This window comes from Pteronotus mesoamericanus, unplaced genomic scaffold (genome assembly GCF_021234165.1).
Source record: "Pteronotus mesoamericanus isolate MK-2021 breed Mesoamerican mustached bat unplaced genomic scaffold, CSHL_Meso_final contig_163, whole genome shotgun sequence".
NCBI lineage: Eukaryota > Metazoa > Chordata > Mammalia > Chiroptera > Mormoopidae > Pteronotus > Pteronotus mesoamericanus.
Window position 1 is genome coordinate 3,954,533 of NW_026555064.1, and position 19,739 is coordinate 3,974,271.

Here is a 19,739-nt window from a genome sequence, read left to right on the forward strand (position 1 = left end):
GTACTGGCCTTTGAAGCAGCAGGCAGCTGGACCTGTGTTTGATTACAAATCAACTTGAGTTATTTTTACTTTAGTTCTCTTGAAAGTTACTCAAAAACAGTGTACCTTTTATCTATCCTGGGGAAAATAAATTGGGGAAGGGGGAAAGCTGAAAATATTTTGCTTATATTACTGAATTTTAATTTATATAACTTTTTTTGGAATTGACAGTTAAGAATTCCATTCAAATCCTATTATGGACTGACCTAAGCCAATTTAGCACTTCAGGAAATGTCTGTTTTTTTAATAAAAAATAAGGAGCTTCCAGCATTCTGAGGTAGGGGAGAGCTAGGTACTTTAATTCCCAAGTCTGTTTAATCCAGAGGCGTCCCAAATGGGTATTTATCCTTATCCTAAAGGAACATGGATTTTTTTTGTGTACTTATTTTTGACTTTATTTTTATTGTTGAAATATCGTTGTCCCTATATTTCCCCCTTTGCCCACCTCCACCCAGCCTCAGTACAAAGCCTGCCACCTACATAAGCAAGGAGACACAAAAAAACAGGCTTTTTCTGAAGGGAAGTTTTTTGATTTCAGGCACTTAGATGAGAACAATTCATGTTCACTCTGGGGCCGACCCAACATTCTCAGGGCAGGACAAGCAAACCTTGGGGTTGTGTGGAGAATGAAGTCCTGTGAGAACTGGGGGTCACACACCTCGCTGCTCTGAAGGGGTGAGGATGCTGGGCTTCCTTGCTCCTAATTCACTCAAAGGTGGGCGGGGATGGGGGGAGCTCTCACTGTGTATTTTACTAATGAAAACTGCTTTTCAGCATCCTTAAAGCAAAGAAAAAGCACTCAGATACCAACCAACTTTGGAGAATGTATTCCTAATGAGGGTATTTCCATTGTCAACAAAACACACCAGGAAAATGGAAGTTAATGAAGACATCCGTATGGGTAAGGAAGGCACGCTGCATCCCTCCATCTCATCATTTCTACCAAAGGGAGCTGTCAATCTTTAACCTCAGTAATTCGCTGCTATTTTCCCAGGAACACTTGCTCTTGTAAATTTAAAGTATTGAGAGCTGCTAAGTCAAATTAAGTTAGTTGAAAGTTTTCAAATTTGGTTTCGCTCATCATTCTTCTATTATATAAAATGCTTAAACCAACGGGTAATCATGTTAAGTTACTGTTTATATAGTGCATCACATTGGAAACCTAACATTTATTTCTAGGTCCTTCCCTAAATGAACATATTGTTCTTGTATTACTACTTGTGTATATAAGAATCATACTAGTATTTCACTCTTTCACAAAGTCAAATTATATTAGTAATATCAAAGTTGTGATCCAAAATAAGATTTTTTAAGAAGAATCATAGAGGTTCTCCAAGTCATCATCGCCAGTCATTTTGCTAGTAACAGGAATACTACTGATAGTATTTTACCACATGTTATTTCATCCTAACCACAACCTTATATTCCCATTTTAGAGACTGGAACAGTTCAGCTCAGAAGAATTAATTAGGTGAGTTGGACAGTATTACAAAATGAAACAGACGCAAGGTCCAAAGCCATGACTTCCTGGTCCCAATCCTGATCTCTTCCTGCTTGATTTGTTACTGCATCCAAGCCCCTGAACAAATTAAACTACTAGACTATAAAATGCAAAATAACAAAATCACACAAACATGCCACATAGGCTACTTCATACCTTTAGTCCTCTGAAACTTCCTGGGCTAGTTGGAGAGGAACTGGAGGATTTCGTAGATTTAGGAGTGGAGAGCTGGCTGCTTGGAGTTCCGTTAACTGACCAGGAGACAGCAAAGGAGAAAGCGGTCATTAAAACTCAAGACAAGTGGACTGTGTGAAGACACTAAGCACATGCATGAAGCCTCACTTAAAGCTCAAAGCATATGGCAAATTAGCAAAAAGCAAAATAATGTAGCTTATTGTATTACAGACAAAGTATTAGACAAATATGGAGTGAAGCTAGGATTATTTTCAGTAATAGCTTTCCAAAAGTGACATAAACACAGGTATATAACATTATCAAACTAGAGATGTGAACAAGAACTTGCCCATCTAGGGTAGGGAAATGAATGGCTATTATTTGTGTGATGCTTTACTAGGAAGACCTCCCATGTCCACTATCCTGGCACATACCAACCTGAATAACCATGATGTTCTATGGCCTCCCAGATCAGTTCCACTATAATGCAAACATTTTCTATGTACATTCTTATTGGAGAGGGAAAACTACTGGCCACTTTCCTTGTAATATCTACTGGTTTGAAGGCCATAAAAAAGTCTTCAACTTTTTTATCTAGATTAGTTATTTCTAATTCCTTCTATTTTCTTTTCTTCACAGATTAATTTCCCCATTCGTTAGCAAATCTTGGTGGTTTTTTACACACCCTCCTCCAAACTTCCACATACTTCATAGGTCAAAAGTTCAATTGAGAGCTTCTGTTAGAAACAGTCTGGCCACTGCGGTTTACAGGGAAAGGTCAATCGTAGATTCTAACTATAGAACGCTGGCCAAACAGTTCAGCATGACTCATGCATGTTCCTAATTGTATCTCCTGGATCCATTTTTGCTGTAATGTCACAAAGCTGGTCCTTAACATCTAGTAGTGGTGTATTTTTTTCCCCCACTTCTAAGAAGTATTTATAACTCTTTTTATCGTGAATCTTCAATGCTTTTGCTCAAAGTAGATGAAAACTGCCATTTATCTCTATGGGAAGAAAAGTCCATCTCCTTTCCTTTAATACAATGGAGCAAACAACTTTTATTTTAAATGATGCCAACAAGTATAAATAGCAAAATGCAGACATAAAGGTCCTTATTATGTGATTCCAAAAGGTGAGCACCAGTCCTCAAGTGGAGCAGAAGTCCTGGGTCTGTTGTTTGTGATTGGATAAATCATATGTACACAGGGTTTGATAGGGGCCAATGAAGTCATGCTTGTTTATTGTACTGCTCATTTTAAAAATTCAGTGAAAATGAAATTTTTTTCTATTTATTTTTGAATTACCAAATGAAGATGACTTTTTTTTCTATTTTTGAATTACCAAACATTTTTCTAATTTAAAACCATCAAAATAATTATCAGTTATTTACATTTAACAAATCTGTGTGGGTATTTAGAGTGCAAGTACAACACAACTAACAATCTAATTAATTGAAAACTTTTAAGAGAATTTAAGAGCCCTGGCCAGTGTGCCTTGGTTGGTTGGAACATTGTCCCATAAACGGAAGTGTCATGGGTTTGATTCCTGGTCAGGGCACATGCATGGGTTATGGGTTCAGACTCAGGTTGGGGCATGTGCAAGAGGCAACCGATCAATGTTTCTCTCTCATATCAATGTTTCTTTCCTCCTCTCCCTCTCTCCCTTCCACTCTCTCTAAAATTAATGGACATGTCCTTGGGTGAGGATTAAAAACAAAAGAGTATTCAACAGTCCTGATTTTTTAATCAATTAAGTTCAATTTCAATTAATGTTAGAGCATTTTAAAATTTTCTTGCAAAGGGAACTGGTGGTAAGAATTCACATAAAATAGAGATTATGAAAAATGAATTATTAAATTTGCAGTGAGTGGAAAGTTTTTCTTCTTCATTCCATAGAGCGATCTATACAGGTCACCAGTTTAGCTTTCAGTATGATTCAGACACCACACATATCAAAATCTTCCTTGGAATGATGACAGAAAAAGGACTAATGGAGAAAAATAAATTCCTGCAAACAGTGATCTCTGTAGCATACCAATCTCCCGATAGTTTCTCAACAAAACGTGTTGCCAGGGATTTACCTGGTGTCAGTAACTACATGGCCATATTTTCCCCTAAGCAACTCTCGACCTAAAGAGAGATTAAGCCACATGTAGCTCTCTAAATTCCAGATAGCATCTGGCAGATTCTAAAAAGATGTTGTCTAATGAGTAGTCCTTAATATCATTTCCTTACACATGTGCCCTGAGCCTTTGGGAGGGCACGTGGGACCTGGGACAGGGCCACACTGTGCGTTCTCCCCTGACACTGCGGCCACCGGCTGGAGGGCGCACATGACCAGCCAGCATGGTGATGCTCCCATGCCTTTACCACACCCTGATTCTCTCTCATGAAGGGTTTTTTCCACCTTCCCCTCAACGGTAAGGTAAGAAGTATACTTGGGGACTTGACTGTTTGCTTGTTTGTTTGCCCTACTTTTTAAAATACTGGTCGATTATGAAAAAGAATCACAAGCTAGAAACCTAAAATGAGAATTCTGAAGATGCCAATCATGGTAACTATTTACCTGCTTATGTCTTCCAGATTAACGTCTGTGTGCTTATTACACACTATTTAGCTATTACAATCAATTAGTTTTGATGAGGAATTGAGTCAACTAGACGACTTTCCTTATGAAAGTGTTTCTGTCCCAAGACTGAAAAAGTACAATATTATGTTTACAAAGTTACTAGGTCTGTTTGAAATTCCAATTAGTCCCCTGAAATTTTTTAAATGGTAAGATGTAGACCACAGCTAAAGCAGTCTATAAAAGCAAGTTAGACTTCTGGGTTCTGTGGCTTTTAATAATACAAAACTCTTTCCTTGCTGGAACAGAGAAGGCCATATGAATAAACACAGAGGTGGGCAACAGTAGGCTTACAATTGTGAGTATACAAAACACAGAGTTAATAAGCTGTTGTAATAATCATAACCTGCATGTCTTTTTCCATATGAGCAAATGTAAATCTACTTTTGCCCACCCCTGTATAGTAACTTTTCTTCAGAATTGCAGTGAAGTACCAGCAACTGCTTTGGCCCTCAGTATTCTGTAACTGCAGTGTGTAGTGAACGCACTTTTGAGTTAACCTCTTACAAAGAACTGCCTGCCCTCAGAAAGGTGTTTAAATATCCCACAACTTTTACTTATGTAAGATCTATTCTATTGACCCAAATCCAAATATGGACTCAGTTAAAAATTGGGGGTACTGGAATGCAAAGATTTCCTTGAATCAATTACTTACCAAGCATTCCAAACTCCAGTGTAAAAAGTTTATGCATTTATTAGGCTATGTTATGAAGCAGTTGGTCTGTGAGACAAATGTGCCTTGAGTTCAGTATGTTAATTTCCCTCTTTCGACCTCAGGGAGACAAAATTGGAATCAACACAACACCTGACTCTTGAACCACTCTCCTCACTTACATTTTGTTATTTTACTATATTATAAGCATCTGTAAACCTACTACTAAAACAAAAGCTAAGAACTGACAAAAATGTACATCTTCCATATGGTAAGCTCAGTTCAATGTATTTATGGAAATTTCATATTATGTTAGCTTTCCCAGTGTGTCAGATCCTTTACAGAAAGTACAGTATAAACTTAAAGGAGAAAGATGCTTTCAGCCCTGGCTCGTGTGGCTCAATGGATTGAGTGCTGGCCTGTGAACCAAAGGGTCACAGGTTCGATTCCAAATCAAGGTACATGACTGGGTTGTGGGCCAGGTCGCCAGTTGGGGACACACAAGAGACAATCACACATTGATGTTTCTCTTTCTCCCTCCCCCCCCCTCTAAAAATTAATAAATAAAATATTTTTTAAAATGCTGTTTAAATAAAAAAGAAAGAAAGGTGCTGTCAAGTTAAAAATATTGTCAACATTTTTAGAAAGAGAAAGTATTGGGTCTATGAAGCCCGGCGTGGGGAGAAAGGTGAGAATAGTACAATTGCGTCTGTGGACATTTTCATATCACCAACAAACCTGAGCCTTTATCAAGAATGAAATATGTTCAAAATTTAACTGGACAACGCACGCCCGAAGGCGATGTGCCACCTTGATCATGTGCTGCTGCCACTATGCATGGACAGGCACTCGGTGATCTTCTGTCAGATGGTTCTCTGTAAGTGAGGGAGGCCGAAGCACCCTGTGAATTGTGAAGCACTCCATTCTGCACAGATGCACATGGGTACAAGCCAGATAGAGGCATGGAAATGGAGCAAAGGAAACAGAAATGTGGCAAAAGACAACAACAGAAACCCAGCAGAGTGACAAAGCCATAAGAACCATGGCTCACCTGGGGATTTGGCTGTAGAGTAGGCACTGGGGTAGTGGCCACCCCTCTTTACTGTACCCATTCAGTATACACAGAGGAGGAGGAGGAGGAGGAGGAGACAGGAAGGAGAGCAGTTATTCAGCAGGTCTAAACGTGCACACAAACAGAGGGGTGAAACAACCCGGCCTGGAGAAAGTAGGTGGGTGTTGCCGGGGAAGCAGCGAAAAGGAGAACAGCCCCCAAACTCAGTATTTTATAAAAGGTTTGATGCTCGAGGCCATTTTTATTAATTCTACTTTCACACGTTGTAGATTTCCCACATGTGAAATCATGGTTTTTCATATAATCCTTTTCTTAACGGGAAATAATTTCCACACACTTATTAATAATTAAATGAGATACAAAGCTGGTAGGATCGATATATCAAGATGTTTATGGATGTTTTTATATTTTCAAATGCCCAAGAAGTCAAAATTGACAAATCTATAGGACCTGAGAGAAACTAAATTACAGTTAAGTTTGACTCTCATATAAGCAAAGTACTTTCCAAGAATAATTGTTGTTACAATTAAATTGCTCGATGAAGGAAAAGCCTGTGGAAACCAATCGAGTAAATATATTATGTTAGGTGTGTGTACGTGTAAGTTTTAAACAAGTAAGAGAATATCCACAACCATATAGCACAAAAGTTAAAATGCAGTGCACAGTGGTCAAAATGTGAAACACTTCTATGTTAAGTATCAGGAGAATTGAGATAAGATTACTCTCAAAAAAGTGTGTCAGGACAAAACAAGCTAGTTTCTTAGGTGACTTATCATAATGCTGAGAAACAAACTTTGATTTTTGGTTTTAAAAATGTCGTCACCTACATGCTGTTCTGCAACCTGACTGCTTATAAGCAATGGAAAGACTACAAATCCATAATAATTAAAGGAAACAAAGGGAGAACGGTATGTCCCTCCTGTGACCATCATTCCTTTTCCATTAACTACCTGAGGCTGGTGATTTGCTGCGTCGAGAGAGCCCAGGGCTTTTGGATCCAGAATACTTAGCTGAGGAGCGAGAATAAGATGACTTCAAGACACGACATTCTAGAAAGGAAGGAAAGTGCATTAAATAGACCTGGTTTTCATACTAGCACATGGAAGGAGGGAAGCGCACAGGGGAAAGCTGTTGGCTGCCTAGAACCATCACATGGTCACTTCTCTATTACCGTCCCTGAAGTACAACTGAGGCCACACGACTGTGACCTCACCTCACTGTTCCAGATGGATGCAGAAATCCCAGCGTCCTCACTTGATGGACACACATATCCTAATCTAAACATGTGCGACTTCTTAAAAGACAGTAGCATTGATGGGCAAAGGCTACACTTTTATGATTCTTCCCAAATCTTTCTCATGTGTGGAAAGGGTATGCGGGACTCTAATTTGTGAACCCCTTACTATTTTATTTTCCAGCTTTCCAAACTGCGGAGCACAAAAGCAAAGGAGACTAACTTTGAACAGTATCTTTGGTCTTCCCATAAAGAGCCAAATAGCATTTAGAGTATCAGAACTAATTACAGCTAAAATAAGCAATTCTAATTTAAATAATTAAGAACATGGCTTTTTAAAGTCATCGCAGATTTTGGGTAAATTGTGGGTTTGACTTTGTCAACTTAGGGGACCTTGGTTAGCCTCTGAACCTCAGTGTTTCCCCTGTGAAAATGGAATAAGAATAAAATCTGCTTCATAGGCTTGTTCTAAGGATTAATTTACATTAAAATGCTGCAATTTATGTAGGAAGATTAAAATGCGGATTTGTTTTAATTCATACCCCAGGGGCAATAAATTAACATGGGAAGTACACTAATCAGGAAAATACACACCAGGGGAGGGCAGTTAGCATTTGAAAGCTTCTAATCAAAACCTTACACGGAGGGGGCTGTAGCCACTTCGGCTTGGTGCGTTAGCACTGCGGACATTACTGAGTTGCTGCTCTTCTGAGAGGCGGGCAGCCAAACCTGCGAAGCCAACACCACCGCTTCAGACCTGAGCCCAGGGAGAGGAATCTGACACAGTCCTGCTTCCAGCTCTTAGGATTTTGTTACTTGACCAACACTAGGTGAACTGATTTTAATGGCTCTTTAATGCAAGATGTCACCAGAAACATAAAAGGACCGAGAGTTGGGACTTCACCATGGTTACAATGTTAAATGACCTTTTTTTTTTTTAAAAAAAATGTTGCCTCCTAGTAAGTGTTCCTGTGGCAGAATTAGGTCTGAGACCAGCTTTCATGAGAAGATATAATGAATGGTAACATTAACAACAGCCACAGCACATACTTGAAACTAGGTACACTTCTAACAGCTTTATATGTATATTAACTGACTTAATCTTCAGAGAATCTTAGGAAAAGGCCACTATTATTATCCCCAGTTTGCAGATGGTTAAGGAATTAGCAATCGAGAGAGAAGCAAACAGTAGCTTTCTCCTATCTCTAAGGAGTCTATCCGTGGCCAACAACAACAAAAATACTGCCAATGGTCTGACTAGCTTAGGTAAATTTACAACATATATGTAAATTGAGAACACAGTAAGTGCTCAATAAATGTTTCATTACTGTTGTAATCCAAATTAACTACAACATAGAACATAACATTGAATTTCAGTGTCTCAACTTTCAAAATGACCAAGACTGACATTGAAGAAATACTGTGAAATGAAATTACAGTGAAATAGGAAGTATGTAGAATACAGATGATATGTAAATGCATGTTTCAGTCAACCTTAACCATTCATGAGCATCAGGGATAACATTGCATAGATAATACAAAAGACAGTCACGTGCAATTTTTTAAGGATTTTGCAATGATACTACCAGTTTAAAGCAGGACTAGTCCAATTGACTGTAAAATGGTACAGAAACAATCAAAGAAATTTGGCAGCAGTGAAAAACAAAAAGAGTAGATCAATGGACCCCAAGCACAATGCAGATAAATAACTCCAAGGCAAGTGACTTAGTGTAAATGGGACAGAGTTACACAGGGAAGTTTGATACCACAGTGTGGACCGTCTTAAATTTCTAAAAGCCTATAGATCGTGGTATTTATGAGTACTTGGCAATATGTTTCTCTAATTCTGGGCTGTCAGAATCACTCCAACTGGAAGGGGTCTACCTTCAGTCTAATTTTTGAAAACCTAACTTTCCTCATTCAGGAAATTGAAGAGCAAGATTGTATCTCTAATATCCCTCTTCTCTGTGAAGTGTTATGCCTGTATGATTTTACCTCGTTAAAGATGAAATTGACTTTACTGGTGAAAATAATCACTATTACTGTAATAGGTTTAAGTTCATTCAAGACAACAGAGTAAAGCAATATTCCCAGAAGCAATAACATTCAAAATTACCAAGGTTATTGCTAAATAATTGAAAACTCCATATATTGGCTAAAATGAAGAGGAAAAGATTAGTCTATCCATCAATGGAAATTGCCTTATTTTTTTCTGCATATATAAACAATGCATATTACTGCCTTTTTAAAGTTGCAGACAAAACAATAAGGTAAAAGGAGACCTGAGATAATAATTATTAACAATGTTGTTATCCTTTCATGTTCTCTTTATGGACATGGAAAATGTACAACTAACTGTTTCAGGTTCAACCCTGTCCATACAATTAAGGTGGCCCCGCCAGCCTGCATTCTGAAAGAGCTCAGGGAATTCATCCCTGGAGCATAACAATGCAGTAGAAAGAGACAGAACAAAATCAATAAAAAATGAATACTAAACTGCTGAATCCGTTTTTGTTTTTTAGTCTTTCATTTTATCCTCTGTTCCCATTAATTCAAAAAGAGTACTGTGAATGCTACCCTTATTTCAAAGGCAACGTGAAGACCACCTCACATGCACTGAGTGACTACAGCCCGGGCCTCCCTTTCCGGGCCACAGAAAGGGCCAGCGAACTGCCTTACCGCTGTGGTCCAGGACAAAGTCGTCTTGGGCGTAACGGAATTTTTCAGGTCCACATGCGATAAAAACATCATCATCACCAAAAAAATCTTGCAGGCAAGTAACCTTTAAGAAAAAAATAATCACATCCAAGAAGTAAATTTAGAAACATTAGAAGTGAATAAAAAAGTTAGCAAAATTAAATACATTTTCAAGCCTCACCTACAATATTGAGCTGGAATGAAAAGTTGTTTAATATCACATTTCCAAGCATTTTACTCATCACAAGGCACTTTCCCAGAGTGTCCCCTGACCTCAGAACCGCAGAATGAGGTGCTCATAGCCACATTGACATTCTTGTTTTATCCAGGAAGTCAAGGATGTACACACGAGGTAAAGGGATGTTTCCCCAATGTCCAGGTAAGGGGTGGCGAAGCTGGGATTGATGGTGGCTCTGTTCTCAGTTTAGTACCAAACTCTCTATTTACTGTAGTTTTTCCTATAAATACCTACCTTTTCACTTAAAGGAAACACTTAGGGCTTCTCTTGGGCACATCCAAATTACCAGCGTCACTATTTTTGTGCCTTAGGGTTATTATTAAGTAAAACAAGGGCAGCCCAAACACAGCACTGTGATACCTGGAAAGTAAAGGGTTTTGTAACCTCTGGTCTTCACTGCTCCCCTAGTTTCAGTCATCGCTGTCCTCGCAGGTATGGAAAAAAGTGAAGTTACACTCAGTCTCTCAAAGGCACAGGGTGACTGCACACCATGGAGGCACCTCCTTCACTGGCAAGAAGATGCGCCTTCCCAGGGCATCCGGGACGGACCTGCCTGGCCGTCCAGTCCTGCCTTGGCCATTTGTTTTGCACATGTCCGCCTCAGCCCCATCAAGGCTACTTTGGGTTCCCTACCTGGACAGTGCTGGTGATTCTTTTCTTTTTTGTTAAACAGCTTCATTGATATATTGCATGCACCATACAATACACTCATTTGAAGTTCACAGCTGGATGGTTTGTAGTGTACTCAGGGTTCGGTGACCATCGCTGCCATCCGCTTTAGCGCATTTTCATCACTTAAAAAGGAATCCCCATGTCCACTAGCAGTCACTCCCCATGCCTCCTTCTCCTCATCCCTGCGCGCCCCTAAAGTACTTTGTCTATGGACATCTCTGTTCTGCACATTTCATGTTAATCAATCTTACAATATATGGCATTTTGCAACTGGCCTCTTTCACTTAGTGTGTTTACAAGGTTCATCTATGTGGCACCACGTATCAGTACTTCATTCCTTTCTATGGCTGAATAAATCAGCAGTCAGTTTAAGGCATATACAACATTTTGTTTATCCAGTCCTCAGTTTATGAACATTTGGGACTACGTATTTAATTGTCCTAGCAGTGACTCCAAATAGTTGATACTTTTAAAAGTGAGACATCTAATAAAATGCCCAAAGTCTAATGCAAGCTAACTCTCTCTGACCAATGGAAACCACGTTAATTTACTATTATACATGCATTCTGGCTTTAATCAAGTACCAACTACATGCCGGGCATGAACAGAAGACAGGAAGCACACAGTCTAGCAGTGGAGACAGACAAGAAAATAATTATAGTTCAAAATGTTACCCTAGGAGAATGCTGCATCAGAACACATGTTATGGGAAAAAGGAAGTACAAAGAAGAACTTAATTAAAATAGCATCCCATAAAAGAAGACATTCAGTACCAATAGAATATTTCATATCTTTGGACACATAAATACTTCTATCTTTAAAAAAATATCTTGTTCTTTAACTCTGGTGGTCTGTTTGTTCCTTTTTATCATAAAATTTTGAAGCTGAGATTTAACCTTGAGTTATGGGCCATGTCACTAAATCTGACTCAGAAAAAAAATATACCAATACCATGAATAATGTCTCAAAGTCATTCTTAGCAAGGGTAAGGAAAGGGGTATCAATTTAGAAGACCTACTGTTTGCTTCTAATTCCTTCCTCAATGCAAGAAGCTCTTCAGGGATAATGGATGTTATGTGGCTTATAAAAGAAAGCTATACAAATGAGAGGAAAGTAATATTTCTGCTAAAGTGCAAAATTAAAGCAATCAGCAGGATCTAATGGGGAAACATCCAACTGAGAAATAATTTATCTATGGGGGCATATCTGAGCTTTCCAAATGAATGTGGGCCACTTAAAAACAGTAATTTTTCTGTCCTTCAGTAGACAGATTAATTAGGTCGGGGGGAAAAGGTGGCAGCCATAATTTCAGTGCTCTTTCTTAACAGATTGCCACAATCACTTTTCTTTCTTTCCCTATTTAGTCCCTGCTAAAGGATACAGAAACAGATACAAAGGCTTGAGGTCTAATAAAAACACTATGCACATACTAGGAGAATAAACCATTTCCTAAAAAAATAAAATAATTAACTAAGCAGAGGACACAGAAGGACACTCCCTCCTGAACGAGGGGAGGTCTCCATTTCCTGACCCACTGGTGCTCCTTGGGAATCCTGTATGTCTGTCCCTTTCCAGAGTTACCAAGGAGTCGATGGTAAAGCAGGTTGGATTTTTCTAAGGGCTCTTCTTCCTATACAATTCTGAAGTCTACTTTAGTTTCAAAGAAAAGCTTACATATTTATGTTTTAGGAGACTTCTTTTGGAAAAGTGGAGTGCGTTCTTCTGAGAGGGAAGGAAAAAAAAAACAAAACCCACTATTCCAAGTGGGTAAATAGCAATGTCCATTCGGGATTTACTACTATTCTAGTTCAGCTTCAAATATCTTCCAAGAAATCTTCAACAAAATCTCCATGCCCTCCAAATCCAGGTGTTCTCTCAAAACTCTGTAATTTGTCCAACAGAGAGACTATCATTGAGGTAACTGCCTGGTTTTGTGTCCAGACGTCTCACCAGGCTCTGAGCCGCATACACAGATGACCACTGTCTAGCTCATCACTATAACTCTAGCAAAGTACATGGCACCTGGAATATGGGGTTTGTTCAATAAATTTCTATTGAATTAAAAAAATGCTCTGAGTCCCACTTCCTCCAGGTAGCCCTCTCCAGAGGCTACATCTACACTCTTTCTATGGATTCCTATCAACCCATTAGCATGCAAGGCAGTCCTTGTTCTAGGATTAATGATGTTGGTTTTCTATGCTAAGATAATCTATAAACTTCTTGCACAGGCCGGTCAAATCCTATAGCTCCTTTAGAAGTTATTCAGCAAATACTTGATCAAATTCTGCCTCTTGATACCTTAAAATACTTTCTAAAAACTCCTCCTAGATCATGAAGCCCTTTGGGGAATTAAACTTCTTTCATCCTTATTTCAGGGTGATTTAAGAAAAAATTACTTGTGAAATCTATTACTAGAACATTTCATAAAGGGGATTCAAAGCAAAGTGATTTGCTATTCGATCTTCCATTTGGTGTTATTCAGTGACTTAAGGTTGCACTAACTAATAGGATCTCGAGATACTTTCCAACTGTATTTTTTTGAAAATTTCTAAGACCTGATAAAAATGCAAAAGAAACACTACTGGATCTCAGTGACAGACTAGTTTAACTGACATCAGCTTACCTAAATATAATCAGGGCCAAAATCTTAGCACCCTTGAAATATCTATCCTGCAGAACAAAGGCCACATTTTGTAGGAAAAAAAAATGTGATAGGTATCAAGAAAATAAAGCACACCTTCAAATTTTTTATGGATTTTCTTAATTTTAACTGTGTGTGTGTGTGTGTGTGAGAGAGAGAGAGAGAGAGAGAGACCGAGAGACAGAGACAGAGACAGAGAGACTGAGAACAAAAGTCCACACAATCCTATAGAAATTAAATGCTTTCACTACTCAGCTTTAAAGAGTTGTCTCTACTGAAGAGCAGTTAAACACAAATTATTTTTTTCCTATTCTCAAGCTCACTTCTGAAGAGGATCTGAATGAGCTCAGAAAGGAAATCCAGTAAATAGCTTATATTTGAAACTAAAATTATTATATAGGCTTTTAATGGACCTGCACTGATATCCTGATGATTTCTTCCTAAGAAATGGTCACTTTACAAGTCATAAACTGCCAAAAGGGAAATGCTCTTAATTTTGAACTCCCACAAAGGCTTTTCTACCTAATATAATTTTTCTATCATGTAAACAAATACAAATATAGTGTTTTAAGATGTAAAGAAAACCCAAACGACAATTTTAACACACAATAAAGGATAAGCCTAATAGCTGCCAAGCCATTATGTATCTACTGCTAACAGGGGACACTTTAAAAAAATAGGCTGCCCTTATAGATGCCTGAAAGTATCTGCAGGTGGGCTTCATCCTAACGAACATGATTATCCAAGACGCCCACTGCCACCACCTTTTTATTTAAACCAGTTCCATCTCTAGAATATAAGATCAGCCTAAACAGGGAAACCATATCTGAAATAAAGAAAAGGTTTAGTCATTTGGTTTCTCCAAACGGCTAGAAACAACAACCCGAAAAACAAATTCACAGATCAGTAAGCAGGGGCTGAGATTCTCTCCCCATTTCTTTACCCTGTCCCCAGAATATAATTAGCATAAATACCCTGCTTTGTTCCCAGTCAATGTTGGCTGGCCTACAGTAAGGGAAGGATCCCTTTCTGCAGCAAAAAGCAAGCTGCTTAGAATAGCAATGTTTTTCAGCTTCCTGTAAAACCATTCAGCCAGGCACTTGCCAACCATCTGGTTGCCATGGAAACAGAACTGAAGCTAAAAGATGACAGTACTTACAGTAAAAGACCTCTTAATTGCATCTACAGACAACTCCCTACGTTTGGTTTGCTTCCATCAAAAAATACTGAATCTAGCCTTCCTTCGCCCACTGTAGCCTCCTCATAATGACTGTTCAGTAGTCATGACTAATCGGAATTGTGAGAGCAAAGATTTGGTTTCAGGAAATACCTCTAACAACAGAATGGAAAGATCTTGAAGAAGTGATAGATATTCAGCTACCAAATATGCTCTGGGAGCAGACATAATGATCACTCTTCCTACAAAGGAAGTGATTTCTTAGCTGACCCTCTGACTGCCCCACTGAGGCAAATCTACTTACTCTACTTTCTCTAGGGCTTCCATCAAGGTAGGGAGGCTGGGGCAACATTTTAGAAGAATTCAGGTACGGCAGTCAGAGGAAATCTATTAAGCCAACCACGGTGAGAGTTCCTCTAACTCTAAAGAATTTGGGGCTAACGTTTACAAACATGAGTCAAAGCTTTCCAGGACTCAGTCATCTTCGAGTAATAAACAAAAAAGGAAATCCTAAGGGTTACAAAAGAGGCGACTGGCAGCCAAAGTAAAAGGTGACGGTTTTCTAAACCACAATTTCCTTTTTCCGACAGGAAGGGAAAGGGAACCAGCAAGGAATGCCTAACTATATATTGTACACAACGAGTCTCATTTACACAACTTTCCCTTGGCCCTCCGAACCACCTTGTGCAGTTGGCATCACCGTTCCCATTTTACACAGCAAGAAACAAAGGCTCAAAGAGGCGAAGTAAGCAGCCAGCGAGGGAGGAGCTGAGGTCTGACCTCTGCCTGTCTGACTTGGGACATGGGCTTTGTGCTTGACCACACATCGTCTCCCTAACGAAGAAAACAGTGTGATTTACAACCTACAAGAAACAACGTAAGACAGCTTATTGAGATAACTCAGAGAAGTTCTTATACTTGTCTAAAACCCAAATAACCAGACCATTTTTCCATGTCTTACTTTTATGAAGTGAATGAATGACAAGTATGTAAGCTTATAGTTAGATTTCTTTTTTTTAAAGGATCAACTTCTAAGTAATGTCATAAGGTCAGTACGAGTTCGGACCAATCTCCCATACTTTCGGGAATACTGAGTATGTTCTGAAATTGATATCTTCAAACAACTTGGCTAACTTTCCTAAAAGCAAATTAAAAGCACAAGTTAGAATCATATGGATTTAGAAGAGGACTCCATTTGCTGCCAAACTAGAAATTTTAAAAGTATAAATACGCATTAATATTATAACCTTTTACATTTTTAATATAAAGGCAAAACCTCCAACATTCTCCAGAAATATATTCTCTTCATACATAAACCCATCATCAGATTAGTGTACCCTTTAGGCATCAGTTTAGCATGTGGTGAGCGCATCCAGGTAGCTAAAAGTCTTCCTTAGAATAGAGACCAAGAACCATCAGTTAAGGTGGCATGAAAAAACTTGGTCGGTTAATTCTACACTTGTTCTGGGAAACACCAGCTGCTCAGAGCTATTAGTACAAACACGTAACTATGGTCTAATATAGTAGTAGGGTTATTTAGGTTTATAGTAAAATCATCCCTATATTAAAAGAGAATCGTGTCCTCTTTTTCTGTTTCTTTCATCTTAATTTTTTTCCTCCTTCCTTGCCATCATTCTCTGAACTTTCCCCTCTATGCTGAAAAGGTCACACCAACAACCCTTTAGGCAGCCCCTCCGCCCGCCTCTAGTTTCTGCACTTAGCATTTGGCGAACCTAAGGGGAGAGATTTCCAGCCTAAAACGTTAAGTGTAAAACAAGAGTAAACTGGGTGAGGGTTAGAGACTTTGACTGGAAGGAAAGGAAATAAACTTTACTGTCCAAATTTCACTGAGGACCGTTCCCTCTGTGAGTGTTTCTTAGTTTTACGTCAACTGGTCTAGACTTGAGTCCAAAATAAGTGGGGGTAGGTCGGTGCCTCAGAAAACACAAGATTTTGATTTCTCTGGCTGCATCTACTTTCATATGACAAGAAATCAAAATTTTCATTTAAATCAAAATTTCCATTTTCAAACCAACATAACATCCTACATGCAAAGCAATAAGAGAAATTCTTCCTGGGGCAGCATCCTTCGCTGATGAAGGTCTAACCTCTGCAGTCAACGAAATCCTCTGAAGCAGCGGCGCACCTGTGGCTAGTCAGGAATGGAAGGCATGCCATCCACTCGAATTATTCCCGGCAGCGTTTTAAAAACCAAGTGGAGATTGGCTGAGGCAAACACCACAATTAGACTTTTCTGTTGAAAAGACACCTGTTCCTGAAACAGAGCCAAAACTTGTTGCCCTAACATGTGCATAACTGATCTGCAAGTTGTTAGAAACAGTACTTGGTTTAGGGGACTTCAGAGCAAGATGGTTTACTACTCTAAAAAATGCAAATACCCATCAAAGGGTCATGTCCATGGACTGGGCACCTCTCCTTATGTTTATGTGGAACTTTAGAACACAGGTGGAAAAATCTGTCTTGGGTTTCATTTTAAGGTAATTTGTGTATTTAAGTAATTTAGGACCAAAGAGTACGGCAAATAATGCTCAGTTCCCAGAATTAACAACTATTATCTTGTCAGGTGTGCCTCCAATTCCTTTAATATAGGGAAACAAAACATAAATTAAAATCTCTTTTGCTCCCGGTCCCCAGCCCCGTTCTCCCCCCACACAGGGGAACCCTATCGAGTTCCTTCCCAGGCCCCTCCACACCGTGTTTTCAGACCTCCTGTTACTGATGGATATCTCCATAGACAAGCAGGAATACTGTTGAGTATGCTGTGAAAAGTTTACATAAGTTATAGCATACTAACTATATCATCCTGAAATTTGCTTTTTTTTCTAACCAGGGTCTTAGTTTTTCTTACTAACCACCCCCTTTTTTAGTTCATTGATCCATCCCTAAAGTTTTTGTTTCTAAAAGATTATCATTTTGCCATTTAACATGATGGCTTTCGATAAATCGCAAAGATAAGTTCTACATACCCTCAATACTTCCAAATTCTTTCAAATAAATGCAGCTCCCTCAGGATGTTCATTTTAGTTTCTATATTATAACTATTATAGTGACTAAGTTCTCAGACGGAAGAAAAATGTGTGAGGCAATTCATTCTTTGCTCCCAAACTTCCTCCCCAGATATGAGAAAGGAATGTGCAGTAAATGTTTGACATTTAGGTCTAGAGATACAGGCCTAACTGTTATTCCAAAGAACTGGTTCCTTGACCTAAAAAAGGACAAAGTTTGGAAGGAATTTTAAATTACTAAAACTTAAAATTATTCATGATAGAGCTAAACCTAAGCTTTCAGAAAAAAGTCTGCAAGGCGACTTAAAATCACTCATTCATAGAAACAGTCCCTTTTCTACAGACAAGGCAAAGGAAGATAAAACAAAACGGCATGCCAGATTTATTCTACACTCTAACACAAGACAGGCTTTAAAGGCGCAGGAAGCTTCTGTTTCACAGGGAATGCATAAAAGCAATCCCTCCCTGAAGAATTCTGTAAGCCGGGAAATACTGATGAACTGTATGCATGCAGAATTTCTTATCGTTTTCTTGCATCCAGAGACATGATATTCGTTCAAAGAAACATCTATTTATTTTTTTTCTTTTTCAAACCTCCAGGGGTGTCAATTAGCCTGGGACTGGGACCAGTGAGTAAGGGAAGTTGTCTGCAAGCATTTATCATCAAGTTCTATGTCTTGCTCGGGGAGCCAGCTGTCTTAAATAACCATCCCCTCCCTGGGGCCACAAGTCTGGGCAAGAATGCTACTCATGTCAGAAACTCATGTCAGGAGATTAGATTTGAATGGAAAAGCAAAGGGAACGTGGTCTCTTTTCTCCAGCTGGGATTGATTACTCCCTTCCCAACAAGGAGGCTGTTATTTAACCTGAAAAGAGGAGCCTCTTTCCTCCTTGGCTATTTGCCAATCTGTCGTGGCACCTGAATGACCTGGAGAATACCCAGCCTCACCACGGCTTGGAGGCCTTGAAGCCTCTCTCTCCAGGAAGATGTTTTGGTACATTATTTCTCCATTAGTACGAACAGAAGCTACCCTTGGATTCTTGTAGCGTGGCAATGTACCTTGGGAACCGAGACAGGTGGACATGGCCAGGTGCAATATCAAGACAGGGGCTGAGGTAGGTCAGCATGAGCTCGTAGCAGCCAAGGAGGATGTGGAAACCATTTGGCACCTGAAGACCGTGTCTCTCTCCCTTTGGCACCCAGCTCCATGCCCAAGTGCGGACCCTCAGGAAATATTTACTGAATGAATGAGTGGATGATAGCAGCACACAGGCAGAGGCCTCCAGGTTCAGCTGCTCACAGCATTAGACTCGTGGGTGGGGGGCAGCTTTTACTGCCAGCAAACGTGTGGAGATGGCTGTGGCGAACCAGAGGGCTTAGGCAGCAAACAGGTGTGAGAAGGAGAGAAAGGCATGACTGCGCAGGGGTCAAGGACAGAAACCCTAGCAGGGTCCCCGGTGTGAGCAAATGCTATTACCACGACAAACCCCACCCACCTATCCCCTTCCACCACCGCTGGTTCGTCTCTAGCTAGTTAAACGATGCAAAAGGAATGCTCCCAGGGCTCAGGAAGGATGCAGAGAAGCAGGACCCCATGTGTGCCTCAGCGTCAGGGGCACCATGGACAGGAAGAACACGCAGGGGCCCAGGAAAGGGGCTGCGGGGGCAGGGCTTCTCCAACCCTCTCATCCTTACTAGAATGTGAAGAAATGCCCAATGGGCTACGGGAACTCTGATATAGTCTACCTGCGGGGCAACAAATAATGTAAATACACATAATTTGCAATGATATAAATTCATTAGGTGACTTCTAAAGATCAGCTATGAAACCTTCACAAATGTGGGGCTTGGGCCAAGTGGCCCACAACGTCCTCGCCCCTGGCTGGTGACCGGCCCTGGCAGGGGACCGAGGATGAGTATCAGTCAGGTGGAGGACAGCCCTGCCTTTCGCCTCCATTTCTCGTGTGTTCTGCCTCGGTCCGGCTGCC

The 19,739-nt window shown here is 39.7% G+C and overlaps 1 protein-coding gene across 7 annotated transcripts in view; it reads right to left on the minus strand.

Annotated features, from left to right (window-relative positions):
* Positions 1-19,739, minus strand: part of DCLK2 (doublecortin like kinase 2) — a 128,072-nt gene that overhangs the window by 44,223 nt on the left and 64,110 nt on the right. For 3 of the 7 annotated variants that reach the window (XM_054562660.1, XM_054562650.1, XM_054562688.1), the window contains exons 3-6: positions 9,979-10,081; positions 7,016-7,114; positions 6,045-6,095; positions 1,697-1,791 (exon numbers count right to left, since the gene is read on the minus strand). In XM_054562660.1, coding sequence (XP_054418635.1) covers positions 1,697-1,791; positions 6,045-6,095; positions 7,016-7,114; positions 9,979-10,081 — 348 coding nt within the window. The remainder of the gene's footprint in view (positions 1-1,696; positions 1,792-6,044; positions 6,096-7,015; positions 7,115-9,978; positions 10,082-19,739) is intronic. The other 4 variants (XM_054562675.1, XM_054562666.1, XM_054562695.1 and 1 more) reach the window with 2 other exon arrangements.